General features: G+C 37.1%; 1 protein-coding gene across 2 annotated transcripts in view; it reads left to right on the plus strand.

The window, feature by feature from the left end:
* Window positions 1–25,154, plus strand: part of SLC7A11 (solute carrier family 7 member 11) — a 77,409-nt gene that overhangs the window by 36,596 nt on the left and 15,659 nt on the right. Inside the window, exons 7-10 of one of the 2 annotated variants that reach the window (XM_059168662.1) lie at window positions 19,155–19,278; window positions 21,395–21,498; window positions 22,357–22,453; window positions 24,000–24,149. In XM_059168662.1, the coding sequence (XP_059024645.1) occupies window positions 19,155–19,278; window positions 21,395–21,498; window positions 22,357–22,453; window positions 24,000–24,149 (475 nt within the window). The remainder of the gene's footprint in view (window positions 1–19,154; window positions 19,279–21,394; window positions 21,499–22,356; window positions 22,454–23,999; window positions 24,150–25,154) is intronic. The other variant, XM_059168664.1, reaches the window with a different exon arrangement.

Consider the following 25,154-nt stretch of genomic DNA (forward strand, 5'->3'; position numbering starts at 1 on the left):
GAAATCTGACAAACAAGGGTTGATCTGAGTGACTGGTGTCATGTATTTAAATTTTTATTCTTATTTCCAGAAAAGAAGTTATTGAGTTGGTATAAGACAAGAGGACACAAGTGTTGGTTTACCCCTCCCCATGTTTTTTTTTTTTTTCTTTAATGGATTTTCATCTAACTGAAAATGGATAGCCTTTATTAAAAATATAAATAGTATTTTTTATCTGAGTAATAGATGGATTACAAAGTAGCACTTCAGATTATTTTCAGTAATATGATGCATATTGTTTCATTCTTTTTTTTTTTAACATGAGGCCCAAACTCATTACCCCAAAATCAAGAGTCAGATCCTCTATCCACTGAACCAGTCAGGTGCCCCTATTTCCATTCTTCAGTTGAGAAAATTAAAGTGAAGTGAAGTAATTTTTCACAGTTGTGTAATTAGTGAGAAGATTAGGATTATAATCTGTGGTTAGTATAGTGCATGGACTGTTTGGCTTTATAGCTCGTACTCTTTACAGCATGCTTGCTGGTGTCTTTAAGAGGCAAAGCAGAAGTGACTCATGTGTGTACAAGGTGTTGTAATGGCTAAGAAAGTAACTTTGCTGTAGAAGAGGAAGTTGGAAGAGAAGTAGAATTTACAAAGGCAGAATAGAGAAGTAAAGCCATCTCAGTTGGGGATGGGCATACACAAATCCATAGTTTCAAGGAATAATGTGTAGACTTCTCTAGGTTTAGCAAAAGATTGTAAAAAAGAGTAGAAGGCAAAATGGTAGTAAGATGTGGATGCTGATATGGGGTGAGCCTCCATTGTAAGAATTTTAGACCTGATCCAGTAGCCAATGGGATGGGGTAAGTCGGGGTATGTTGTAAGTTTGGGGTATATACGAAATGTTGTTTAGGGAAGATGAAACTGTGGGTAGTTTCAGTGGATTTTCTTTTTGCAACATATGTACAGTTTAAAGAGAGTTAAAATCCACAAAGTCACATTTCAGTCTTCTTTTATACATTTATTTTCAATAAAAGCAAATATTTTTGAAAAGTTAATTGCCTTCTGTACATGAACACTACTGTAGTCAGACGTGGTGACAAATAATGTGCCAGAAAATTCTAGCAAATAGCATCATAATGGCCACATTGTCCCAGCTCAAATATATGAACCAAACTGCTTAGAGAAAATGAATGAGTCAACATGATGTTTACATACTCTCTTAAAAAATAGATTGGTCCTTTTTTCTTTTAATGAAAAAAAAATGGGATCATTTTTTCTCTATGCCAGAAGATCAAATGAGATCAAGTTAAATGAGAAGAAAGTTCATTTTAAGATAAAATTATATTCAAAAGTAATGAAACAAGAGAATTTGTTTAGGCATTGGAAATTGCAAAAGAGAGATCAAAGAAATGATCATTTAGCTATGGTTCTTTAGATACTCAGGTGGAAAAATGAGGGAGACCATTGCTTAAGCTTGCTTCTAATTCTATAATATTTTGGTTCTATTTTTATATTGTGAGTATATGGGAGCCAATGTGGGGAATCACGTACTACCCTACAGGTCTATGTTACCAGAGAGGTGTTGTATGCTAGGAAGATAAAGGAAATCCTTACTTAAAATTTAAGGCCAAATAGAATCCTCAGCCAAAGTTTGGAAATATTTCAAATAAGATGTGTCAAAGCTCTGGCTTTCAAACATTTAGTATTCGAGGAAAGGGTAGGTTAAGGAGGAGAAGGAAATAGCAATGCCAGTAAAGGGAAAGATTTGGGCTGGAAAGCAACTGGCACTACCAAGCCCAGTGAGATTCACATTGGTGTTGTGGAAAGAGCTCTGTACCTGGAGTTAAGTGACTAAGGTTCTACTTCCAGTTCTGGAGATACATAATTTTGTGACCACAGCTATGTTCTTTATCCTCTCTGGGCCTCTGATTTCTCAGCTGTGGAAATGGAATGGTAGAGTATCAAATTCTGAGTTTCCTTCCAACTCTAGTATGTTCTATGCTTCTTGTAGATGACTTGGAATTACCTACTTGACATGAAGATATCATTTGGGGATATGACCAATGAAGAGAAACTCAGACAAGAGACCTGTCTCAGGAAGAAAAACACACACACAGAAAGGGATTTTGCAGCCAGTTTCTAGATTTCATGATGATTGGGAGATTAGGTAGGACTATAACTTTCTAAGTTATTTCAGGAAATGATAAATTGAATGGATAAATGGTGGGGGAGGGGAGGGAGAACAAAGCCAGAGTGATAATCTACCACATCAGAGCTTAATTTTTAGATCTGAAGATCAAGGATTAGAACCAAGCTGTGTAATCTAATTCAGTGGGATCACATGAAGTACAAAATCTTGTGATGTGTAGAGTGCAACAAGAGGGACATTGGTAGGTGCTAATATACTTGTTAATGTACAGTAACATGTGTGATGGTGAATCCAAGATTCTGCTTGCCATTTTTATCCTATGTGCCTGTAGAAGGTATAAAATGGTCTATAACCTTCTGTGGTACATGCACAATGTTGTTCATACTAGTTTTTTTTTCTATGCATTTCATATTTTCTCAAGAAAAATTAAACAGATTGGTGAGAGAATTGCCTATGCAGAGAGGTATCATCTCTGATAGGTCTAATACTTTAAACATTAGACATTTCTAATAGTCTGGTTAGTATTTAATTAATTAATTTATAATAATAAATAGTTTATGTTGCCTACCTAAGGAGAGAAAGAAAGGGTAAGGAAGAGTGAGAGCGACATTTGTAATAACTTGTAAAAATGTTTATTAATTCCTGTAGTCATCTGTTAAGTGGACCTTCTAATGTTTATATTGCATAATTTTTGTGAGAATTAGAAATTATATACTGATGTCTCTGACAATACTTTGCTCATAGTAGACAAGTTGACATAGTAGACATAGTAGACATAGTTTGCTCATGACAGACCGTTTACTTTTTATTTTTATTATGAAAAGTGTCATTAGCTCATTTGTAATCCAAGAGGGATTATCAGATCAGGGTTTGGTGAAACTGTTTCTTTTTTTCTGCACTGCTTAAATGTTGGATTTGAAATTCATTGTGACAAGGGAAAAGACACCCTTGTTTGAAACACCTTGCCAAGGAAAGCAGAAAAATTATCTCAGTCTCAGAAGTAGGCATTTTTAATCTCTTATATTGAAGGTTCCTTTTCCAAAACACATAGAACTTGTTGATTTTCTAAAGAGATGAGCTCATGGCTTTTAATAGTCAGATGGTTTTCCCAACTAATTGTTTACTACTGCGTCATTTTCTCATTTGTCCCTTTTCTCATTCTCTCTCTTTTAAATTTTATCTTTTTAAGATTTACTTATTTTAGAGAGAGAGAGAGAGAGAGTGCAAGCAGGAGGATGGGCAGAAAGAGAGGGAGACAACTAGACTCCATGCTGAGTGGGGAGCCAGACAGGGGGCTCAATCCCATGACCCAGAGATCATGACCTGAGCAGAAACCAAGAGTCAGCTGTTTAATCGACTGAGCCATCAAGGCACCCCCCCCACACACCTTTCTATCTTTTAAAGTTAGATATGTGGAACAGATAGGGAGATCTATCTGTGACAAAAGCTTAATAACAGTCAATACTAATGCATATTAATTGAGAATGCAGTGATAAAACATCATGGCTACTGTTTTATATGGTAAGATATTGAATGGACAAGGGTTTATGAAATTAACTCTATGGCATAACACTCAAATATTTCATAATATGTAGAACTAAAGTTTATAATATATAGTCATACAACACAAAATAAGAGATTAAAAACTATCATGTTTGACTTTGTAAGCAGAGTTATTTTTAGAGCCTGGTTGGTTGGCTGTCATAGAGCTTTTTATAGACATTTCATGTCCCACCTCCTCCAAAGTGTCTCTCCTGTTGGCCTTTCATGAGGTCATTTTTTTTTCCCCTTTCTTCCCAACATTCTACAGTCATGGTCATTCTCTTAGGGATAGATAGCAAAGGATGTGATAATGTCTCTAAATTTCTAAATTGTTTCAGTTGTTCATGTTACCTGTGTGGACAAATAGTTCTCCACACATTCACCTTCCACCTGTCACACATTAGTATGGTTGGCCTAGTTTATTAGACTACCTACCTATTATGATTAAACACACAATGGACTTGACCTTGAGGAAATATCACAAAGCCTGAGATTTTTGAGTTGGGAGAGAAGTAGCCATCAAATTTTCTATCCCTTACATTGTAAAGATAAAGAACCGAAGCCAGAGAGAGGGGTTAATTTGTCTATGTTTATGCTTGTTTATATTTAAAATACTGATCCCGGTCTCATCCTCTTTTCAAACACTTAGTGTTGTTGAATACAAATCTAAGAGTGATGGATATGGCAAGATTTTAGCCTCAAAATTAGCTGAGGGAAGAATGTAATCATTAAGAGTGACCTGAATGTTATTTGAGAATGGAACAAAACTGCTTTTAAAAATGTATAAAAGCATTAACATTTGCCTGCATTCGACTTTCTAAAGCTGTTTTTCAAACACATAATGAAAGGGGTCCTAGGCTAGCTGAATTAAATAATCTATTCCAGGTTGTTTATTGAAGGTCATTTGGTTAAATGATTAAAACAGAAACTTTATGATGAGGAAATGCTAAAATTCTAGGATATTGTAAGGAAATAGTTGCTTTTTATTTTCTCTAAGATTTTTACTGACATGCTGATTCTCAAAATAGTTCTGATATTACTTTGGGGGGGCAATATTTAATTTTCCTATATTGATATTATCAAACAATCAAGATATCACTTGCAGGGGCACCTGAGTGGCTCAGTGGGTTAAGCCTCTGCCTTCGGCTCAGGTCATGGTCTTGGGGTCCTGGGATCGAGTCCCACGTCGGGCTCTCTGCTCAGCAGGGAGCCTGCTTCCCCCTCTCTCTCTCTCTCTCTCTCTGCCAGCCTCTCTACCTACCTGTGATCTCTCTCTCTGTCAAATAAATAAATAAAATATTTAAAAAAAAAAGATATCACTTGCATATTCTGGCCTGAGGCAAGCAAAAGAGAAACTGGTATAGAAGACATGATTAATTTTGTTTTGAGCCAGAAAATGACAAAATAAATGAGTGAGATAGATCGTAAGAGGAGTTTATGCTTCTAAACTACTGATTTGTAACTGCTCAGGTTGTGGTGGAGGAAAGGTTAAATGTATTTTAAATGTATGTAAGTATTTTGCTATTTGATCCTCTTCTTGCCTGGCCTCTGGCCAAGGAGAGGTGATCAGTGGCAAATGCTCGGAGAAGACAACTGCAAATTGAACTCTGAGATGTCCCTCTCTGGTAACACGGAGCCCTTTGTCTTTTTGTGGAGCCACAACCTGAACTCTGAACTGCGGTGAGGGAGACAGTGTCAGCCTGGGCATGGAGGTGTTTTCCAACTGTCAAGTTTCTGATGTAAGTCTGACGAGGCAGAACCACAGGTTCCTGTTCTCCAAAAGACAGGGCTGCTTCTGCTCCTTTAGTTACTATTTTGAAGGCATCTCCCTGCAGGCTTCCCTTCACCTCTTGAGCCTGGCCTCCCCCGCTCCACAGCTCAGATCCTGGGGCTCCTGGGAGCACAAGACAACCTAATGATCTCCTTCTCCTATTTCTCCTAACAGACACCTCTTGTTGGAGCCGTTTTTAAACGGCTAGGGTGCAAATTTCCACCTAGCAATTATGGTCAAACGATCTATTTAATTAAGTTATAGAAATGAAAACTTCTTTCTGTGTTTTCTATACCCTGTTTGAGAAAGTAAAACTTTATTATTTTCATACTATTTTCATAAACAGTATCGGGTCTTTCTCCCTTTTATTTTAATAACAGTTGATAATCAGATTTTAAAATACCAAAAACTATGTAGAAGAAAATGAAAATCACCTGTTATCTCATAATCACATCGCATAGAAGTCCTTCTTCTATCTTGATGTTTTGCTTTTCTCCCCTCTGTATGTAATGTGCTTTGCATGTATGTATTGCATTATATTACTTGAGATAATGTACATATGCACTTTTCTTCGTCATTCTGGCATTACATTATGAGTTTACTCGTTTATGTATTATCTGTTTCCCCTGCGAGGACCAGGCCTCCATCTGTGTCATTCATTGCTCTATGCCCCAAAACTTGAAGGCACTGGGAAGTCTGTCCCGCCGTCCCAATTTATTGGATCTCAAGCTCAGCTCTAGCGCTTTTGAGTCATCTGGATCTATGCTGCTTTTTTCATTTAATAATTTCATTAGATTTCGTAGATCTTGTGAATTTTAGCAAACACCATTATAATGGTGGGTAGGTGTACCAGCATTTACTCATTTTTCTGTTACTCTTGGCTTTTCTTTTAGTGTAATAATGCTGTGTTATACATTTAATAGATAAATCTTTGTACATATTCAATTATTTTCTTAGGAAAATTGCTGGATCAAAATTACTACGTCAAATGCAATAAACTTTTAGAAAGTATCCCTTTGTATTACCAAGATGCTTTCCAAAGCATGTACATTGGTTTCCTCACTCAATAGCAATAATTAAGAGTACTTAATCAGCATTGAGTGTCATTATTTACAAAAATATTTGTTAATTGAAAAGCAAAGCTCATACCTCATTGTTTTAAATTGTATTTTTAAAAATCACATATGAAGCTTAATATTTCCCCCATGTTTAATAGCTGGATGTGGTTGACATTTTGGGGCATGAATATTTGTGATTCAACAGAATTCTTTGTATAGTATGGGTACTAATTATTATATTGGTTGCCAAATTCTGTCACAGTTTTTCATGCAACTAAGTTTTCTTAATGATTCAGTTCATAAAACTTTGAATTTATTATATATCATAATTTAATTAGTTAACTATTTAAGTTTACTACATTTAAATGTAAGTTTTTAAACTATTTCTGTGTATTGGCTTTCTATTATAAATCTTTTTGCAACATCACTCATATTTTTTGTGTATTTGTTTGTTCCTGATTTCTTTTTGACATTAAGCTTTTTCACTTATCTGGAATGGATTTCTTTTAGCGTGATATAATGTAGGCTTTTGATTCCCCCTGCAATTTTTCAATATCTCTGCATTTACTGAACAGTCATATTATCCCTTAGTTTATTATATTTACTTACTTAGCTTATAATGCTAACTCATAAATTATAACAATTGTCATATATTGTTTTTATGTTATATACTAAGTTGTATTTCGAGGTAATTTATTCTACTTGACTTATCTTTCTATTGATATGTCAGCCAATTACTATACAATTTTTTATTGAAAGTTTTAATACTCTTTCTTATCTGGACAGAAAGATGGCCTTACTTACTATTTTTTCTCTCTGAATAAATCAATATTCAGTATAACATATTTGTACAAAAGCAGTTTCTACTCTTGGCTTTTCATGAATAGGAAGAAAACTTGTATAATGCTTTGAAATTTAAGACTCAGTTTCTCAAATTATCTTGGTAGTATTATCTTATAGTATAATCTGCCCTGTATATAAAGATATATTCTACATGTATGACTAAATCCGTTATAGTCCAAACATTTCTTTTCCTGTATCCTACAGTTAATTATTAACTTGTTTTCTTCTTTTTCTTCTTCCACATTTTGAAAATACTAATTAAAGTAACCTACAAGATAACTGTTAGGGATATTAGTCTCACTCTTTTCCCCTTTCTTTTTTAATCCCTGAACTCTACTAATGGAGCTCCTTTTATAATGATTTTTTATTTCCCAGAATATTTTTTTAACAAAACAGCAAATGTCAAAATATTAATGGAAATAGCAATGGAAACATGCAAAAAAATTTCCTCATGATCCTGATAATTGTTGAAACTGCCCTGTAAGGGATTAAACATAAATGAAGTTAATTATTTTATATATGTATTTATGTATTATGTATATTATATTGTATTATATTTGAACCAGTTGAATTTATATTCCTGAGAAAAAATCCTTTACCACATAGGTTATAAATAGGGTAATAAACACAGTTCCTAAGCAAAAATACATTAGAAAGAATAAGATACATTTTTTTCTTGAAACCTTTCTTATCTCTGAACCAAGTATCTGTTAGAAACTATTGGAGTCACATTTTTAGACATCTTTTAGCAGTTTACTCCTTTTTTTTTTTTTTTACAAAACAAGAATGGCAATGTTGGAATATTTTATTACCAGCCTCTGTTTTCTTATGGTGGTTCCCATTCACTTGGTATATTCTAAATTTATGCATCAAATTCAACACAAAAGCACAATTGCGTTGCTCTCTGAAGTCCAGCAGCCAACCAGGAAGCTCGGTGTTTTGACCAGGACTGTGAGTTGGCTGCCGTAGTACATTTAGAAATGAGTCTTCCTTGAGCCCCTTTGCCTCCCTCATTGACATCAGCTCAGTCTGTCCATTTCCATTGGCTGCTTCACTTTGATTGCGGGGCCTGATCCCTCCCATGGTTCCAACACCCTGTTTGTTTGTTCTGCTGACACCCCACTGATGGCTGCCAGCCCATTGTGCCGTGCTGTGTTTGTGTTTTATGGGGAAATGTTCATGCGTGGCTGCTGTGTTTGATATTAAATCTGAAATGAACTTCAGGAGGTTTCCTGCCTTTTATTAAAAATGATTTTGGCTAGGGGCTGTGTTATCCTGTTCGTAAATCAGGTGTTCTCTGAGATTTGATAATTTAGAATTCTTATGAGGTTTTGGTGGAATAAACATTTCATTTTTCTCTGTTAAAGCTGCCTCTTAACTTTTTTATTTCCTTTTTCCTCTTCACTTCCATTTATTTATTCCGTTTATTTCCGTTTATTTATTTCCATTCATTTCATTTCATTCCATTCATTTCATTCACTTCCATTTTTTTTTTAAGTCTTCTTTTGGAAGATTTGTGCAGTTCTATCTCATGACTGTGAACATAGTGTAAAAGAAAGTCAAATGATAGCTTCGTTTGGTTGAAGTAATTTAAATTTGGTAACTTTCATGAGTCCTCCCATCCCTATTGTAAACAAGTTTCTATTTTAAAAATTTCTTAAATCCTATGTTGTATCTTCCAAAATAGTTCTCTCCTCTCCCTATTTTAATGAACCACATGTCCTAGAAATAAAAGATTGATTAGGAAAAAAAAAAAAAAAGAAGAAGAAGAAGAAGCCAAAGAAGCTGGGAACTCTTTCCATATGTGGTTACAAGCTAAATGAAAAGCAGAGGTATCTTTGAGGGTAATAAGAAGTCCTGTCAATTCCTCTCCAAAATGTTTGCACTACAGATTTAAAGGAAACACTTTGAGGGCACTTTACAATGCTCAGTGAATGGCCTTAAATTCTTTGTAAAATTAGGCGGGTATGAATAGATGGAGATTACAAGTGATAATAGTACTACAAATGTCCTCCTAAAATTCAGATGATTTGTAAAAATGTGTTTACAATGACGTTTTCATAAAAGCTGAGGCATAAAATATAGTGACTTGCAAAGACATTTCACGAGAGTCTGTGATAAAATGGTCTTATAAGGTGGCCTTCCAGAGCTCTGACCTGATCTACAGATATCATTTTAGAATCTGGAAGAAAGGACAAAGCACTTTTCCTTTAAGTGGTCTTTAGTAATGATCAATATTTGCAGCCAGGGTGACACTTTGAAGTTGCAATGATAGAAGGTGCTTTGATGTGCTGGTATTCCTGGCTGAGGATAGAATCATCATCTCCAGAGCCCATGAAAAGAGATTGTAAAGTCGGCGGCATCCTATTCCTTCCTCCAAACAACAGAACAAGGCAATGGCAGGCATATCTTCAGAATGCTCTGGTACATGAACAAGTGCTCCATTGAGTTTTTAAAATGTTCTGTTGAACAATCTTCACGGATTAGCTTTATTTGCTAAAGTGGTTGAATAATAAACTTTCAGGTAAAATAGACTTTAGACTCTATTCACTCAATACCTTTTAAAAAAAATATTTACTTACTTATTCGAGAGAGACAGAGAGAGTGCACACATGTGCAAGTTTGTGTGTTCATGAGTCAAGGGAGGGCAGAGGGAGAGAATCTCAAACAGATTCCCTGCTGAGCATGGAGTCTGACTTGGAGCTCAGTCTCAGGACCCATGAGATCATGACCTGAACCAAAACCAAGAGTCTGAGGCGTGCCTCAATTCAATACTCTTTTTAGCTGATACAGAAGTTTAAACCTAGAGCGATCCAGGTATCTCCTTGAGTCTCTGCAAGTGATCGGAATGTGATTAGACCTAGTCTTTGGATTGGGGTACAGAACATGTTTCAAAACTCTATGAGCTGAAGGCAAAATCAAAGGCAAAACTCTAGAGAAAAGATGTTATGAAAGGTAATTTGCAACTGGGATGATACACACACACACACACACACACACACACACAGTATATATATATATTGGTTGTAGGATTTGGCGAAATGGAGCTGAAAATATAAAGGAAAGGGGGGATTATAAAGTGGGCAAATGTGAGGACTGCTTCTATTTTCCTAGTCCCTCAGCCACTACACAATATAGTTGACTTAAGGAAACTATTCCTAGCGAGAGGTTTGCCTAAGAATCCTTGTAGTCTTAAAAAGGACATTAGTAAATATAAACTACAACACAAAAGCTTATTGTTCAGAGGGTTTAACTTCTGAGCCGAAGATAAAAGATTACAAAATTTCCATTTCTGCTGAGAGTAGGAATCTCAGTGAACTGACAGCCGGCAGAGAGGAGAGGGACGGCTTGCAGGAAATTCTGCCAATCTCTGGGCCTCTGTGACCTTTTCGGGGAGCTGTGAACTGTTCCAATCAGGAGTCTTCATCATCACTTTCTTGACAATGACCTATTACCTCTCTCAACTGGCAGGGTACTTGGCCCATCAATTCTATGTCTTCTCATCGTCGCCTTCCTCTACTGCTTCATCAGCCTGCTGTGTCACGTTCTCATGTGGATCTACCACGGACTGAAGCCGGGCCATAGTTCTTGGCTCATCTGTCAACCTTGTACCCTTCCTACTAAGAATGACCCTATGAGTAAGGAGTATAAATAGGAACTTGTTACAGTAAAAAACATCATTTTCAACTTTATAAGGTCAAATATATACATACATACCTGTATAATCATTCATATATAGCTACTTTATGGAAATAATCTATATATTTTCAAAACTGTACTTTAGGAAGCCAGTATTGGGTCCAAAAAAGAATCTGAAGACATAATTCAACTTGTAGAATCTAGAAGAGTGATCTTAAAACTTTTTGAAATCCTCAGTTGTGTGGCAGAATATCAACGCATCAAACAAATAAGAGGGGATGGATGTGGTTGGAGTGAGTGAGAACAGGGTGGTCTGTAATCTTTCCAGGTGTCCCGTTTCTGTTCTGATTCCCAGAGCACTCAACTGGAGAGTCACTTATCTATAAGACCACCTGATACAGATGTGAAATTATTACTAAGGATTAGATTGGTCCTTGTTGGTCAGAAATGTCGAAGGCGATTTTTGATGGTAGGAGCGGTAGTTTATTCGTCGTGGCTGAATGTCTCCATGTTTATCTGTTCCATTTCTTATCACGTGGCTGATCAGAAATGTGCCTGGACCTGATTTATGCATGTATAGTAGGAGAAATGTTGTCTGTTCCTTCCAAGATAGTGCTTCTGGCCTGAGGGAATTTTGACTCTAATTCTTATTTACTATGCCAAAGTGGGTATATTTATTTATGTGGCCTTTTCCTGGCATAAAAGTATATTTATTTAACATTGCATTGTGTTATTGTATGTCCTTGGTCAAAACAAGAAGCGGTTGTGCTTTGATCTTTGTTGGATTGGTGGCAATTGTTATAAGTGCAGGAGATTTTATATTTTAAAGTGGCAAACAAGGCAATCTATCTTTGCTCTGTATCTGGGAAGTTTGAATAATGACTAATTTTTACTATTCTCAGATATGAATGTTTTCATTTGGCTTTTGTAATTTGGGACATTGTTTGAAGAATTTTATATTAGATACTGATCCCTTATAAAACAATGTAATATAGGAGACAATTTAATGAGGACCCATTTCAACTCTTATACAAAAGAATTAATTAAAATCTTGATATAATGAGGACTTCCATTCTTTTATTAGTTAGAATAATGCCAACTTCAACAGTAGACACACTGCAAGTTTTTAATGGCTTTAAACAATCAAAAATTTAATTTTTATATCATGTAACAGTCCAATGTTGGTGTCTCTGGCTATCTGATGGGCCTTCATCCACATGTTAGTTTTGTGACCTAGATTCCTCTCATAGTGTGGCTTTTTGCCTCTCTAGAGACCCTTTGTGATTAGCAGTCAGTTAGTCAAAGTGGGTAACGAGGTTGCCCACTTCTTATGCAGCTGGACCTTTAACTGCCACATCAATTGACATCAAGGTTAAGGCAACATCTCACCTAAATACAAGAGCATCTGGCAAATGTGGTTTATGTGGGTAGGTCTTCTCAAGAACAATTCGTACTGTGGAGGTACAGAATTGTGTGGTAGGTAGTTAATGTTTCAGCCATACATCTGAATGTCAGGGACTCTGTTACAAAGAATGGTTCATTTAGATGTTGTGTTATTGTAGTGTATATCAGTTCAAATACTGAGGAAAATAATGAAATTTTAAAAGGCATATTGTAAAAACAGTTTTACAAACATAAGAATTGAATGAACATTGGTGTGAAATGTAATTTCTTGTTATTAAAAGATTTTTATCTTTTCAGTTATTTAATTGCTAACATTGTATTGGAAACCAATCATGGTTCTATACGTTCAAACTTGCCTTCTAATATCTTTATCGTTACCCATGGTAAACATGAATAATTGTAATGTATCTGAAAGACATACTCTAAATCTCTGGAAAATGAGAAAAAGTGTTACATATTAATTTTTTTGAATGAAATTCAAGCAGATGAAAATTCACTTTCAAGCTTAATTTTATTTAGTGATGAATTTAAATAGGATAAAAATTTAAGCGTGTTTAGGGATTGAATGGTTCTTCTAATTGCTTCTCACCCTCTGTGTCTGAATTGTAAGTTTCCGTTTTAGTTCTTTGTTCTTGGTGCTGCTGTACCTACTTCCCTCACATTCTCCCACAAGCATCTTTCAGTCCTGCAGTCTTGTAATCTGTGTCTGTTCATTTCTTACATCTCTCTACAGGTCTCTCTGTCTTCTCTTTCTGTTTATGGACTTCTTCATCTGTGGACAATGGAGAATGGTGAGATTTAGATTAGACATCAGTGGTATTGAAATTTAAAACGTTTCATTGAAAACATGCATAGCCTTGCTGTGATCCTGTAAGGAGCAGAGGGCAGGTATTTAATGCCTGAAATCAGTGGGATGACTGTGTATCTTTATGAGACAATCTGCTTGTCATATCTCTGCATTCATCCTTGGCCCAGAAATTGTCCTTAAGTTAGATGCTTCCTCTGCTACATATTTTTTTCTTTCAGTGACAGCCCACACATTTCCCTCAACTACTTGCTATGTCTCCTTAAGTGCATTTCTTTTATGTTACTAACAGTCCAATTCCCACTCACCATGGATAACTAGAGATACAGTGATAGCTAAATGACAATGAGGCAAAATCACTGAAAACACACAAAGGAATTTGTGATTCCAGCCATCTGTCATCTAATTGTTTCAATTCTGGAAAGCTATCGAAAACACTTATTTGTAATTCAATCCCTGCTAGAAATGTCAGAAATCACATAGCCGGGGGCGCCTGGGTGGATCAGTTGGTTAAGCATCTGCCCTTTGCTCAGGTGATGATGGAATCCTGCATCGGGATCCCTGTTCAGAGGGGAGACTGCTTCTCCCTCTCCCACTCTCTCTGCTTGTGTTCCCTTTCTCGCTGTGTCTCTGTCAAATAAATAAATAAAACCTAAAAAGAAGAAAAAAGAAAAAAAGAAAGAAATCACATGGCTAGATAGGATGATTCTGTGCCCAGAGCTCTGTGGGGGATTTGGTATAAGCGAGAGTCAGGGAAAGTATACAAAAATGTATGGGGGAAAAATCATGTGAATGAAAAGTATGGATTGATTTTTCTTTAAGATACACTATTACTTATCTTTTTGTCTATAACACATGACTGAAGTTTGAGGAGTGAGATAAAATTAATACCAGTGTATAAACAGAGTGATTCAGCAAAAATTAATTAATTGATTGTTGGATACAAAAGAGAAATAAAAGAGGTGCTTGAGTCATTTCTGTGTCAGAGCTATAGAAAAGCTTTCAAGGTCTTATAGTGTAATTATAAAGAAAATGTGAAACAAGTATGATTCTAAAAAACTTGGAATCAAGAGGTACTTAATATAATTTTAAAATACTTTGTGTTAGGATGAATCACACTTACATTTCAATTTTATATGAATAAATAGTGCCTAGTTTATTAATAGAAATGAGAAATATTTTGAAAGTTGTCTTACTTTTTTTTTGCCTCTCACATATTAAGTTTACCATTTTCTTCCACTTCTGAATCCCTCCCTCCCCTGATCCTTTCTCCTGAATGTCACATACATGTGTTAAAATATTAATGATTATTAAATAGAAAGTGTGAAGCATCAGTCACTTCCCTTAGAAGATTCTTGAACGTAAAAGAACAGGCTTTAACAGAACTGACTGTCCTCACACCCAGTCCCCCGTCTCAAAGACAACTTTAGATGCTCCAGGATGAGTGAGTTCTGTGGTCCCCATTGTATGTGTGTAACACTGGGGAGTGTGTGGAACTTATTTTCGTTCACACCAATCTTAGAAAATTTTTATCAAGTTATAAAACAATGTTAGGAATATTCTAAATTCAAGTAATGACTACATGACACATATAGGTTTGAAAATCAGAAATCCCTGAAACCTTCAGATGTCCTCATATATCTTCTGGAGAATCAAGCTAGCTTATGACGCGTTCTGTGTTTGCAGCAAGGAGTCTTTCTAGCCAATATAAAGCATTGGAAGCAATGGTCATTTCTGATGCTCTATTGTATAGTTGCAAAGCATATTAAGAAATGCATCCCATGCTGCATTACTTGTAAGTTTATTTGCAATGGCTATTCCATGCATGGAGAAATACACTTGGCATAAAACGTGTCACATTGTTACATTCAGCCATCAGGTATTTATATTACTTATACAAAATAACACACATGTTTGTCAGCTCATGAGAATCCTAGGGACCTTGTCCACGGAGTTAAACCAGGCACAAAGCAGCCATGATATCACGACAAGATATACGGTGAATGTGGAACTTAGAGCTGGAAGACCAGGCTCAAGTTTCAGCCCTCCCACTTAACTGTTTTTATGACCTTGGCCACATCATTTAACTTTCGGAGTCTTGGTTCCCTTATTTGAAAATGGCATGAACAGCTTTAGCAACCTCTTGTTTCATTCAGTTGATGTGAATTTTGTTTGTTATTCATTCATATTCTCTCTCATTCCACAAAGGATTTGGAATGGCATGTGTATATTTGAAGATAAAGTGTATTTGTCAGTGCTTTGTAGATTATACAAATAGAAGCTACCAGCCATTTGGATTCCTGGGAAGGTCTATTCCTTAGAATGAAATGCTTTTAAGCAGATGTTGCAGAGACCTCCATTTAATAATTTCAAAGAAAACAAATATTTATCCACATGTGACATAGACGGGTTATGGGTACCAATTTAAAGTAAGCCCACAGGAAAAGAGGACTATCCAAGACCTTTTGATTGAAACTAAGTGCAGCTAATAATGTGATTGGATTCTCACATACTTAATGGCCTTTAATTGAAAAGACTTTGTATAATGACAAGAGGTCTTAAGGATTAAGTAACCCTTTTAATACATATGTATTTTGTTAATATAACAAATGTGCACAAACATTCAAAAAAGAGTAGAATTTATAATTGTGGGTCATTTTTATTCCGACAGTGCTTTTGTTGCACTTAGAATTGGAGGATACCTCACAATAACACAGAGGCTTTGAAATATCAGTGGTCTACTAGTCCCTTTAATTCATTTTATTATCCTGTGCCATTTGCCTTAATCTTGAGTTACTAACCGTGCTTATCTGCCCTCTGCATCTAAAGCCTCCAGAAAGATTGCTCTGGCATGGCCTAATAGCTTTTATCAGCTCACCCAGTGGCTCTTAAGCTTTGATGCTTGAAACCCAGGAGTTAACCACATGGTGCCAAGCCCTTCTGAACACGTCAGCTGCTTTCCTTGGTAATTGATTGCTGTTTATGCCAAGGCAGCCACAAACTCTTCTCCTCCTTCCCTTTGTCGGAGTGAAATGGGACCTGGGGACAGAAGATAGTGGCTCTTTTGCCACACCCCTTCCAATTCTCATGGCTTAATTTACTTAGAGAGGAATTATTGGGCATGTTATAAATTGCAACAAGGTTAGACCCTTTCTCAATTTTGTCTTGCATTTTAAGCTCCTTTGATTTTTTTCCCTCTGGTATCTGTATATTATATCTGGCTGATAATAAAATTGTTAATAACCTGTACATTTCAGCTTCTCTGACGAACGTACCTGCTCTTCCTCCTTTCCTGCAAAAACTGTCCAGGGAAATTTATTAAGTGAGCTTCTGTTGTCTTCTAAATCTAAAAAAATAAAATAAAAAATAAAAAACAAAACAAAAAACCCTTTTCTAAAAATTGAAACTTTTGAAAACATTCACTTGACATTACAGTTCGTGTCATGCAGAAAAATGATAAAAATCATGGAATAACTCTTTTCCTCCTTTATGGTAAATAAAACTGCATTTTCAGTGACTACATGAGAAATAGTGTCTTGCTAGGAGATTTGCAGTAAGCATATTCAACAGTTATGATTTCTCTGAAAATTAAGGGTGGAGAGATTGAGGATCCACACGCATGAGAGGGAGAGAGAGAGAGTACGCTTTCATGGTTAAAATGCTGTGACTTCCGCGAGGATCGATCAGCTGACTTCTAGGTTCCCGTTTGCCAGTTGTATATCCTTAAACAGCTATTTAGACTCTCTAAGACTTCATTTCCTCACATATTAAGATGGTGATGATGCTCCTAACTCACAGCATTTTCCAAAGATTAAATGAGGCAAATATGGAAAGTACCTAATAAAATATCCGGCACATAACGGCCACCAAGTAAAAGGCAGCAGCTATTTGCTATAGTTTTTGTCATTGACAAACGGAGGAAAAAAAAAAAAAGTTGGATTTTTTTTTAGGATTCCTTCTGCTAAAATCAATTTAGAAAACTTCCCTCAGATGTACCATGATCTTGAAGCAGGAAGCAGGGAGGTTTCTTTGGAAGAGCTGAGCGGAGGCTAGAATTTGCTGGGAGGGCCACAGCCCACGTTTCAGACTGACTTGTCCCTGCTAATTTGCAGCACCGTACGATGTGACAGGACTGCCTGTCCCGGACAGGTCAGTTGCTTCACTGCACTTAACAATGTCACCTCAGTTTTTATTACCAGAAACTTTACACTTCTTAATCCCGAATCCTTGCAAGGAATAGAGATTCTCTCTCTCTCTCCCCCTCTCCCTCTCTGCTTCTCTCCTCCAGAGAAGGAGCTTAACACACCATTTGGGATGTTATAAAAACAGAAAAGATTCAAGTTTAAAATAATACTGCGAGTGGTTGAAACGCTGCACATATACCTTCATGTTTGCCTTCTTAGCCCTTTGCATTTACATCTCGTCTTTCTTTCAGAGAAACAGAATTCATCTTTAATATGCCTCATGCCACTTACTCCTTTGTATTTAATTGGCCTGGTGATTTCCTCTCCTTAAATTTAGCATATATCAATCACAACTAGCAATGCATGTTATAGTGTTAACAGAAAATTCCACAGGACCCTCTTCACACTGGGGAAGGGGAACATCTGCTACTTTTATATTAGGATGCCAGGATTTAGAGGTCGATGTGTTTCCCCATCAAGGCTTAAGGCTTTGGGGATCAGGGGAAGTGTCAGGCTCCAAGCAGCATAATGAATGGCAGTTGCTGACTGGCTAGGTTTGCCCGTTCTCAACAGGGGATAGTGCTGTTCAGCATAATGAGCTGGGACTTCGTGTCCTAAACATACCCAGCTTGGGGAGTGAGGCAGGCTGTGCCTCTCCCCCCACACCCCGCCCCCCAGTTCTGAACTATATTTTCATCTTGGAAGAAATGATATTGAGGTCTTCATTAGTGGCACCCAGCAGGGTTAAGGCTCCATGAGGGCCGATAAGCTGTATGGCTAAAAAACCCATCAGCCTTTGTGCAGGGAGCTGAAGGTTTAAGTTGCTTGAACTGGAAAGAGTCTGAAGAGGTGATTATGTTAAGCAAGTAATGTGTATCGGTAACATGGAATCAAATTATTAGGGTCAGTAACTTCTGGCTTTCCCGGTGCATTAAATGAAGACATAACATTGCATTTGTGCCCGGTACTTGTGGCTGCCACAGAGTGTCAGCACGGTCCGGTCATATGTACTTCACAGCATGTCACCTCTAATTTCATGGGATTATCTGCACTGGCGCTTTAATAGATACTCATGATCTTGAGCTTCCTTTGAACTCACAGCAGGGCAGTGCAAAGTCATTATTGCGAGCCCTTCTGTGCTTTTTGTGTTATATATAAAATTATCATTACTATCATTTGGAATGGTAGATACATCTTGCTCTCATACATTTAGAAATGTACAACTTATTTGCTGATAAGGAAGTTACTGAAGGGGAAAAGCTGAATGTGAAAGACTTTCCTGGGGTCTAGGATTAGAAAGGTGTCGAGACAGTAAATTAGTATTCGAAAGGTATATGGGCCCATGGTTCTCAAAGTTTGGGTCCCTGGCCAACAGCAGCTCAATTACAGAGGAACTTGTTAGAAATGCAAATCCCACTGAGTCAGAAACTCTGAGGTGGGATCAGCAAACTGTGTTTCAACAAGCCCTCTAGGTGATGCATGATCAAGTGTGAGAAACACTGTAGCATTTATGGAGCACAAGAATGGGACGGACCCATGTGTTCTGGGGGTAGAGCAGCAGACAAGACAAATGAAGTACCTGGTCCCATGACCTTATTAAGTTACAAAGCACTCTGTAGTACTTCACCCTGATAAAATATGCATACGCAACAGAGCCTGTAATTATCATACATACTATTTTATTCTTTATTTGAATTAGCCTGTTATCAGATCATCTTTGCTGTCAGAGAATGACTAACAAAAGATGACTAATAAACAATTCCTTTGTGCATTTCAGAAACATCCCCCTTGCCATATGTATATCCATGGCCATCGTCACCGTTGGCTATGTGCTAACAAATGTGGCCTACTTTACGACCATTAGTGCCGAGGAGCTGTTGCTTTCCAATGCAGTGGCGGTGGTAAGTCCAAGTTGGAAAAATGCCAATTTGAATTTAGGCTAATGAATTGATGCAATTTCATAGTAGTTCCCTCCAGCAGCAAGTGTTTTGAAATTCAGTAATCTTTTCTTGACCTGAATGGTCATGAGCACTTAAGACATTTAGGGTACACCTTGGCATACTCCATTTAACTGATACAGCCCAAATCCTATATGATTTCTCTGCATTGTCCATTTTGTGTAAAATGTTTCCCCATATTCATACTTGAAAACACATTTTTATGTGTGCATGTTGAATGGAAGATAGTGTTCTTCCGACATGACTTTCAGGATAGGTGGGCAGTTGGGTAGTTCCTGACTTTAAATGAAGGTATTTTTTGGTATGAAAATTGTAATTTATTCTGTACCCTTTCCTGTTTGTAAACTTTTCAAATGCTAACTTAAAGTCTTTTTTCCCAACGTACAACTTAAGGATTTCCAAGGGATTGACCGTATATATTTGCTTGTTCTAGTATATTTTTCGAATACCAGTAATGGGATATTATTAATTTTTGGAAATATTGAGTTATTCAAAGTTAAACAGATGTCATTGCTATAGCACTTATCAGAATACTTAGGATACTAATGTGCAGTTTAGCTCTGTAAGAAGTGGATACTCATAATTTTATAGCATTTTCCAAAATTTATTTGACTTCAGGACCGTCTTTGCTTTCAAAGTTCATGTTATCGGACTGTTATTCTGTGACACATACTTTTTTTTTTTTTTGTATAAAAACTTAGCTGGTAAGGGGGCATTTATTCATGACCTCATAACAATGAAGGGTGAAAAAATAACTTCCCATCACTAGATGTCAGTTCTTTTTAAAATAGTCACTATTACCTCATATTGGCAATACCCATAGGGAACAAATTATCTCATTTCATGTGAACCTATGTACGTGTCCACTGTATTAAAAAAAAAAAAGACTTTGCCACTGCTATAATTCCTACCAGAAACCCAGTGTCCAGAGCTTGCTGATGTCAGGTCAGTCATTTCAGCTTAGTAGAAAGGGCAGTATTTACTCCGTGAGCGTAATGTGGTCCATTAATTACACGGCTGCATCAAGGACAACTCAAAGAATCCCATGTAGTTTTTTTTTAAAGATTTTATTTATTTATTTGACAGAGGTCACAAATAGGCGGAGAGGCAGGCAGAGAGAGAGGAGGAAGCAGGCTCCCCGCTGAGCAGGGAGCCTGATGAGGGGCTTGATCCCAGGACTCTGGGATCACAACCTGATCCGAAGGCAGAGGCTTTAACCCACTGAGCCACCCAGGCGCCCCTCCCATGTAGTTTGTGTGTGTGTGTATTGTGTGTATGTTTTTTTTTTTAAATACATCCTTTATGGAAATTTGCAGTGTTGCCTATGTCGTGGCATAAAAGGAAATTCCAAAAGTTTTGTTGTTTATCTTTCGTATTTTCTGTGGCTTGATTTTCCCAGACTTGTATTTATATCCTAGTCTTTTTATAGGAAGCCACAGAAGGAACTGGCAAGTACCTGAGAGGGAGGAAGGGACTCAATAAACAGATATTCAGCTACTGTGATTATTTGGAGCAAAAGATTTTCAGAACTGCTCGTGTATGCAGTATAAATGATTGAGTCATCAGTCATGTCTCACTGGTACTTCTGTGTCATAACAGGAGAGCTGGTGTAAGAAACAAGTATCTGTGATACTTCTCAGTGGACATTTGTATTTCACTATCAAAATGTGGCTTTCCAGGCTACAGAGAAGGCATTTTGCAGAAGGATTTCTGTCTCCAATAGGAGAACTTCTGAACTGAGCTTTTTCTACTTACCAGAATCAGAGAATGTGGATACCACAGTTGATAAAGATTCAATAAATGGATCGTTGCTTTTTGAAAGTGGAGAGAAGGTGCTTGTTTAGACCTTTGCCCATAGTTTTGCAAGAAGCAATGCCATGGTACTTGCTTTTGATTATTGTCTAAGAAGTTAGTCTGACCCTAACCAAAAAGAAGAACTATAAAACATACACGTATCAGCAGGCTAAAAGAAAGTCATAGAGTGAGTTTGGCCTAAATTGCTTCATTTTATTCCACTTTCTGGCAGAGCATTAATTTGCTTCGTTCTGTCTTTCACTAGACCTTTTCTGAGCGGCTACTGGGAAATTTCTCATTAGCAGTTCCGATCTTTGTTGCCCTCTCCTGCTTTGGCTCCATGAATGGTGGTGTGTTTGCTGTCTCCAGGTGAGTGAGTTCAAGCATTTCCAGAAATGCATTTCTGTTTTTGAGATTGGATGTGATAAGAGTAGGTTTAAAAAGAAAAGAAATAGTGCCTCCAAACCTGTTGTTTTTAAAGAGACATGTAAGATCGAAGTCTTGGTCCAAGTACGTCCCATTCTGCCCATTAGAGGGCACTGCTTGTCTACTCATAGCCCATGCTGAAGCCAGACGTGGAGCTTTTCTTTTTCTTCTTTCTTTCTTTCTTTCTTTCTTTCTTTCTTTCTTTCTTTCTTTCTTAACAGTATGTCTACAGAGTCTAACAACAGTATTTTATTTCTGGTGATAAAATCTTTCGTTTCTCTAAAGGTGACAAGAAAAAAAGTAGAGTAAGAGACACCAGAAATCACCACCCCATCATCCGTATACCTTTTGTTTTGATGCCAAAGCCCCTTTTATTTTAACATAAGATTAAGATCCAATCAGAAAAATGTAAATGGTGTGTGCACATGGGTATGTCTGTGTTTGTACGTGTGTGTATGTGTGCATGTGTTTGTATATTGGGCTGGATTGGATTGATAGGGCACATACAATCCTAGGAATCCAGAGCTATTTATATGTAGCAAGAGCCATGCTGAGTCAGATGTTGCTATTGTTTCTCCTCAAAGAATAAGAGAATACGTTGGCAGATTTTATGCAATTTGAAGTCAGATTTCTCTTGATGATTCTCTGCCTTATCTGAACAATGAAATGGAAGTAATCACCTCAGAAATGCCAAACCATTTGGTATCGAATTAGATGCAAGTTTTCTCATAGATTTCTGGATTTTTCCCTTTGAAATGATCAATTATACAGTCAATTCCACCCACATTTTTCTCCCATCAGGTTATTCTATGTTGCGTCTCGAGAGGGTCACCTTCCAGAAATCCTCTCCATGATTCATGTCCGCAAGCATACTCCTCTGCCAGCTGTTATTGTTTTGGTAATGCATATTAAAAAGTATACCTAGATATAAGCTTGAATAACAGGTTAGCAAGGAGGATTTCAAAGCAGACGTTAGATCATGCTTTACTTTCTCATTCATTGCTGAACTGGCTCTGTGTGTACCTTGGTGGAGTTTGGGACGCAGGATATTTTCCATCGCTTCCCTTTATTCAGTATTCGCGATGCATATCTGATGCTATGGGGCAATAACCACACCACTTCTTTTTCGCCTTTGTCCAAATTTGCGAGGTCTAAGGGAAGTGATGGCCTAGGCTCCTGTCAGTGACCCAGAGCCACTCAGGAAACGATATAGAGCAACAAGTCCCAATTCTGTGTACTGAAAGTGGAGCTAAAAGTCACAGTCCCCAAACACCTAGATGTACCTCACAGTATCATAGGCCCCTTATAAGGAAATGCATGCAAAATTAACAGAAAAAATTGCTTGAAGTACTAGATAGTGCAGGAATTCCATGATTAAAAGTGAGGTATTTGAGACCAGCTCTTAAAGAGAAGAAATAAAAGCACCCAAACTGAAATTTGTAGAATTGTGAAAGATTATAGAGTTTTAGAATTCTTAAAGCAAAGTCTTTGTGAAGCATGGGATACAAAAAAACTGCATAAGGTATAAAAATCTGATCTAATACCCATTGGCAATGTTATATTCATTTTCACCTACTATTTTTGTAACATTTTTGTCAAATGGACTCTGCTGTCAGGAACACCATAGAATACATTGGGCATTTTGTTTCATGCATTTAATCTGTTTCAGAATGTTTCCTTGAAATCTCTTTGTAAAGTCTGCGGACTCTCTGCATGGAATCTGGAAGTTAACGTCACTTGTGGGAACAGAATGTATTATTCGGTGGAGAGGGCTTTCATTTTAAGCCTCTCCTATCAGTCGTGCTGTCCTTGGTGTGTGCAGCTGCAGAGACTTGCTATGCTGATCTCTGAGCTCCATTCTTTTCTGTGGTCTTGAGGGTCACACATGGCCAGCACATGGGGAGAGTAAGTGTGGAGGAAGGAAAGGTCACTATTTTGCATTCAGGGGATGACAGAGTCACCTCGAAGTGGCTGTGTTTCATGCGTGTGCTTAGCCAAGGCCTTGTCAGTAACCATTTACAGAGGGCTCAGCAAATTTTCTAATTGGGTACCCTTTTGATTCTTTGTATTAGCTATTTGCTAATCATCTCAATCTCTGGGCCTTTAAATTTAAGTCATGGAATATCCTGTGTTTCACTCTTTGAAAACATGTTCTCTTCTGTCAAATGAAAAACAACTAAGAACTAAACATCCATGTGACATTCCATCTGATTAAGTGGTAATGATGATGACCTTCTCATGCCGTCACTGGTGCGTAATGGGGTATAAGAGCAGAATATAGATAGGAAGTTAGTTGAATATAGGCTTTAATCACTGCGGTAGTTTATCAGTATAAATATCATATGAAAAAGATGATCATAATGTTTAGTGATTTGATTGTTTTATCAGCTGTGCTCTCTTTGAACTCACCCAGTCTGGTCTCTCGCCCCCTTGCTTCCCCCTAGCACCCTTTGACGATGATAATGCTCTTCTCTGGGGACCTCTACAGTCTTCTGAATTTCCTCAGTTTTGCCAGGTGGCTTTTTATTGGGCTGGCGGTTGCTGGGCTGATTTATCTTCGATACAAACGCCCAGATATGCATCGTCCTTTCAAGGTAACCTCAGTAATCTTGATGGGTTTACATAAATCTTTCTTCTAATACCTAGTCCTCCCTTTGTCATAACTTGATGATGAGGAGCTTGGGGGGGGGGCAGCATCCTCTGGAACAAAATGTTTAACTCTTGCAGGTAGTGCCTTCATGTTGAATTTATTTGAGCTTGGAAAAATAATTCATCCTGGCGTTTATGTGACGAACTCAACTCTGTATGTCATAGCTCTGAAAAGGGGTAGATACACTGGGCATTTGTTATGTTGCTTTTTCTTGGATATGTCGAATGACCTGATGTGTTCAAAGTGTGGGATATTTTTATCTTTATGCTAAGTAATTGTGGGTAGCCATGCTGAGAAAGAGGGAGGCAGACCCATGTGGAATTGTCACTAACTAAAACTCTAAAAAGGATGCTGCTTTACAAAACGGGCGTTTTAAGTATTCTTAAATGTTATGACTTGGGACATTGCTCTTTTTTACATTATATATTCTAGAAGGAATAAAAGTGTAACTACATAGGAAAGTGAAGGTGTATGAACGTACCACTTAATAGAATAAATACCCTTTACTATAACTAAGCATTTCCTTTCGGGAGAGTTGACGAATATATTTCTAATCTCCTTTAGCCGTGAAGGTTCATGGATTGATTTGACCTCACTGTTTATTTGCTTTTAAGAAATAACACAGATAATGTTGTCAGTCATGTTGTCAGAATTTGTTTCTAATTACATCCATTGTCTAATGTGAGCAACATCTTTATTAGCGGTCGAATAGGAGTTGGTCTGTTTTATTCCTGTCAGTTCTTATTGTGAGTCTCCAACAGAAAATCAATATGCACTGTAAGGCTTTAACATGTAACAAGCAGCCCGTGCTCTTGACTCTACATTAAAGCAGATTCTAATCATAATTATCAAAGAGCCAACCTTTTAAAATCAGAAACATAAATCATAATTGTACTTCTCTAGTCAAACCATTTAAATAAAACATCTCTAATGAAACACACTTGTTTAT

The sequence above is a fragment of the Mustela lutreola genome, chromosome 1, assembly GCF_030435805.1.
Source record: "Mustela lutreola isolate mMusLut2 chromosome 1, mMusLut2.pri, whole genome shotgun sequence".
NCBI lineage: Eukaryota > Metazoa > Chordata > Mammalia > Carnivora > Mustelidae > Mustela > Mustela lutreola.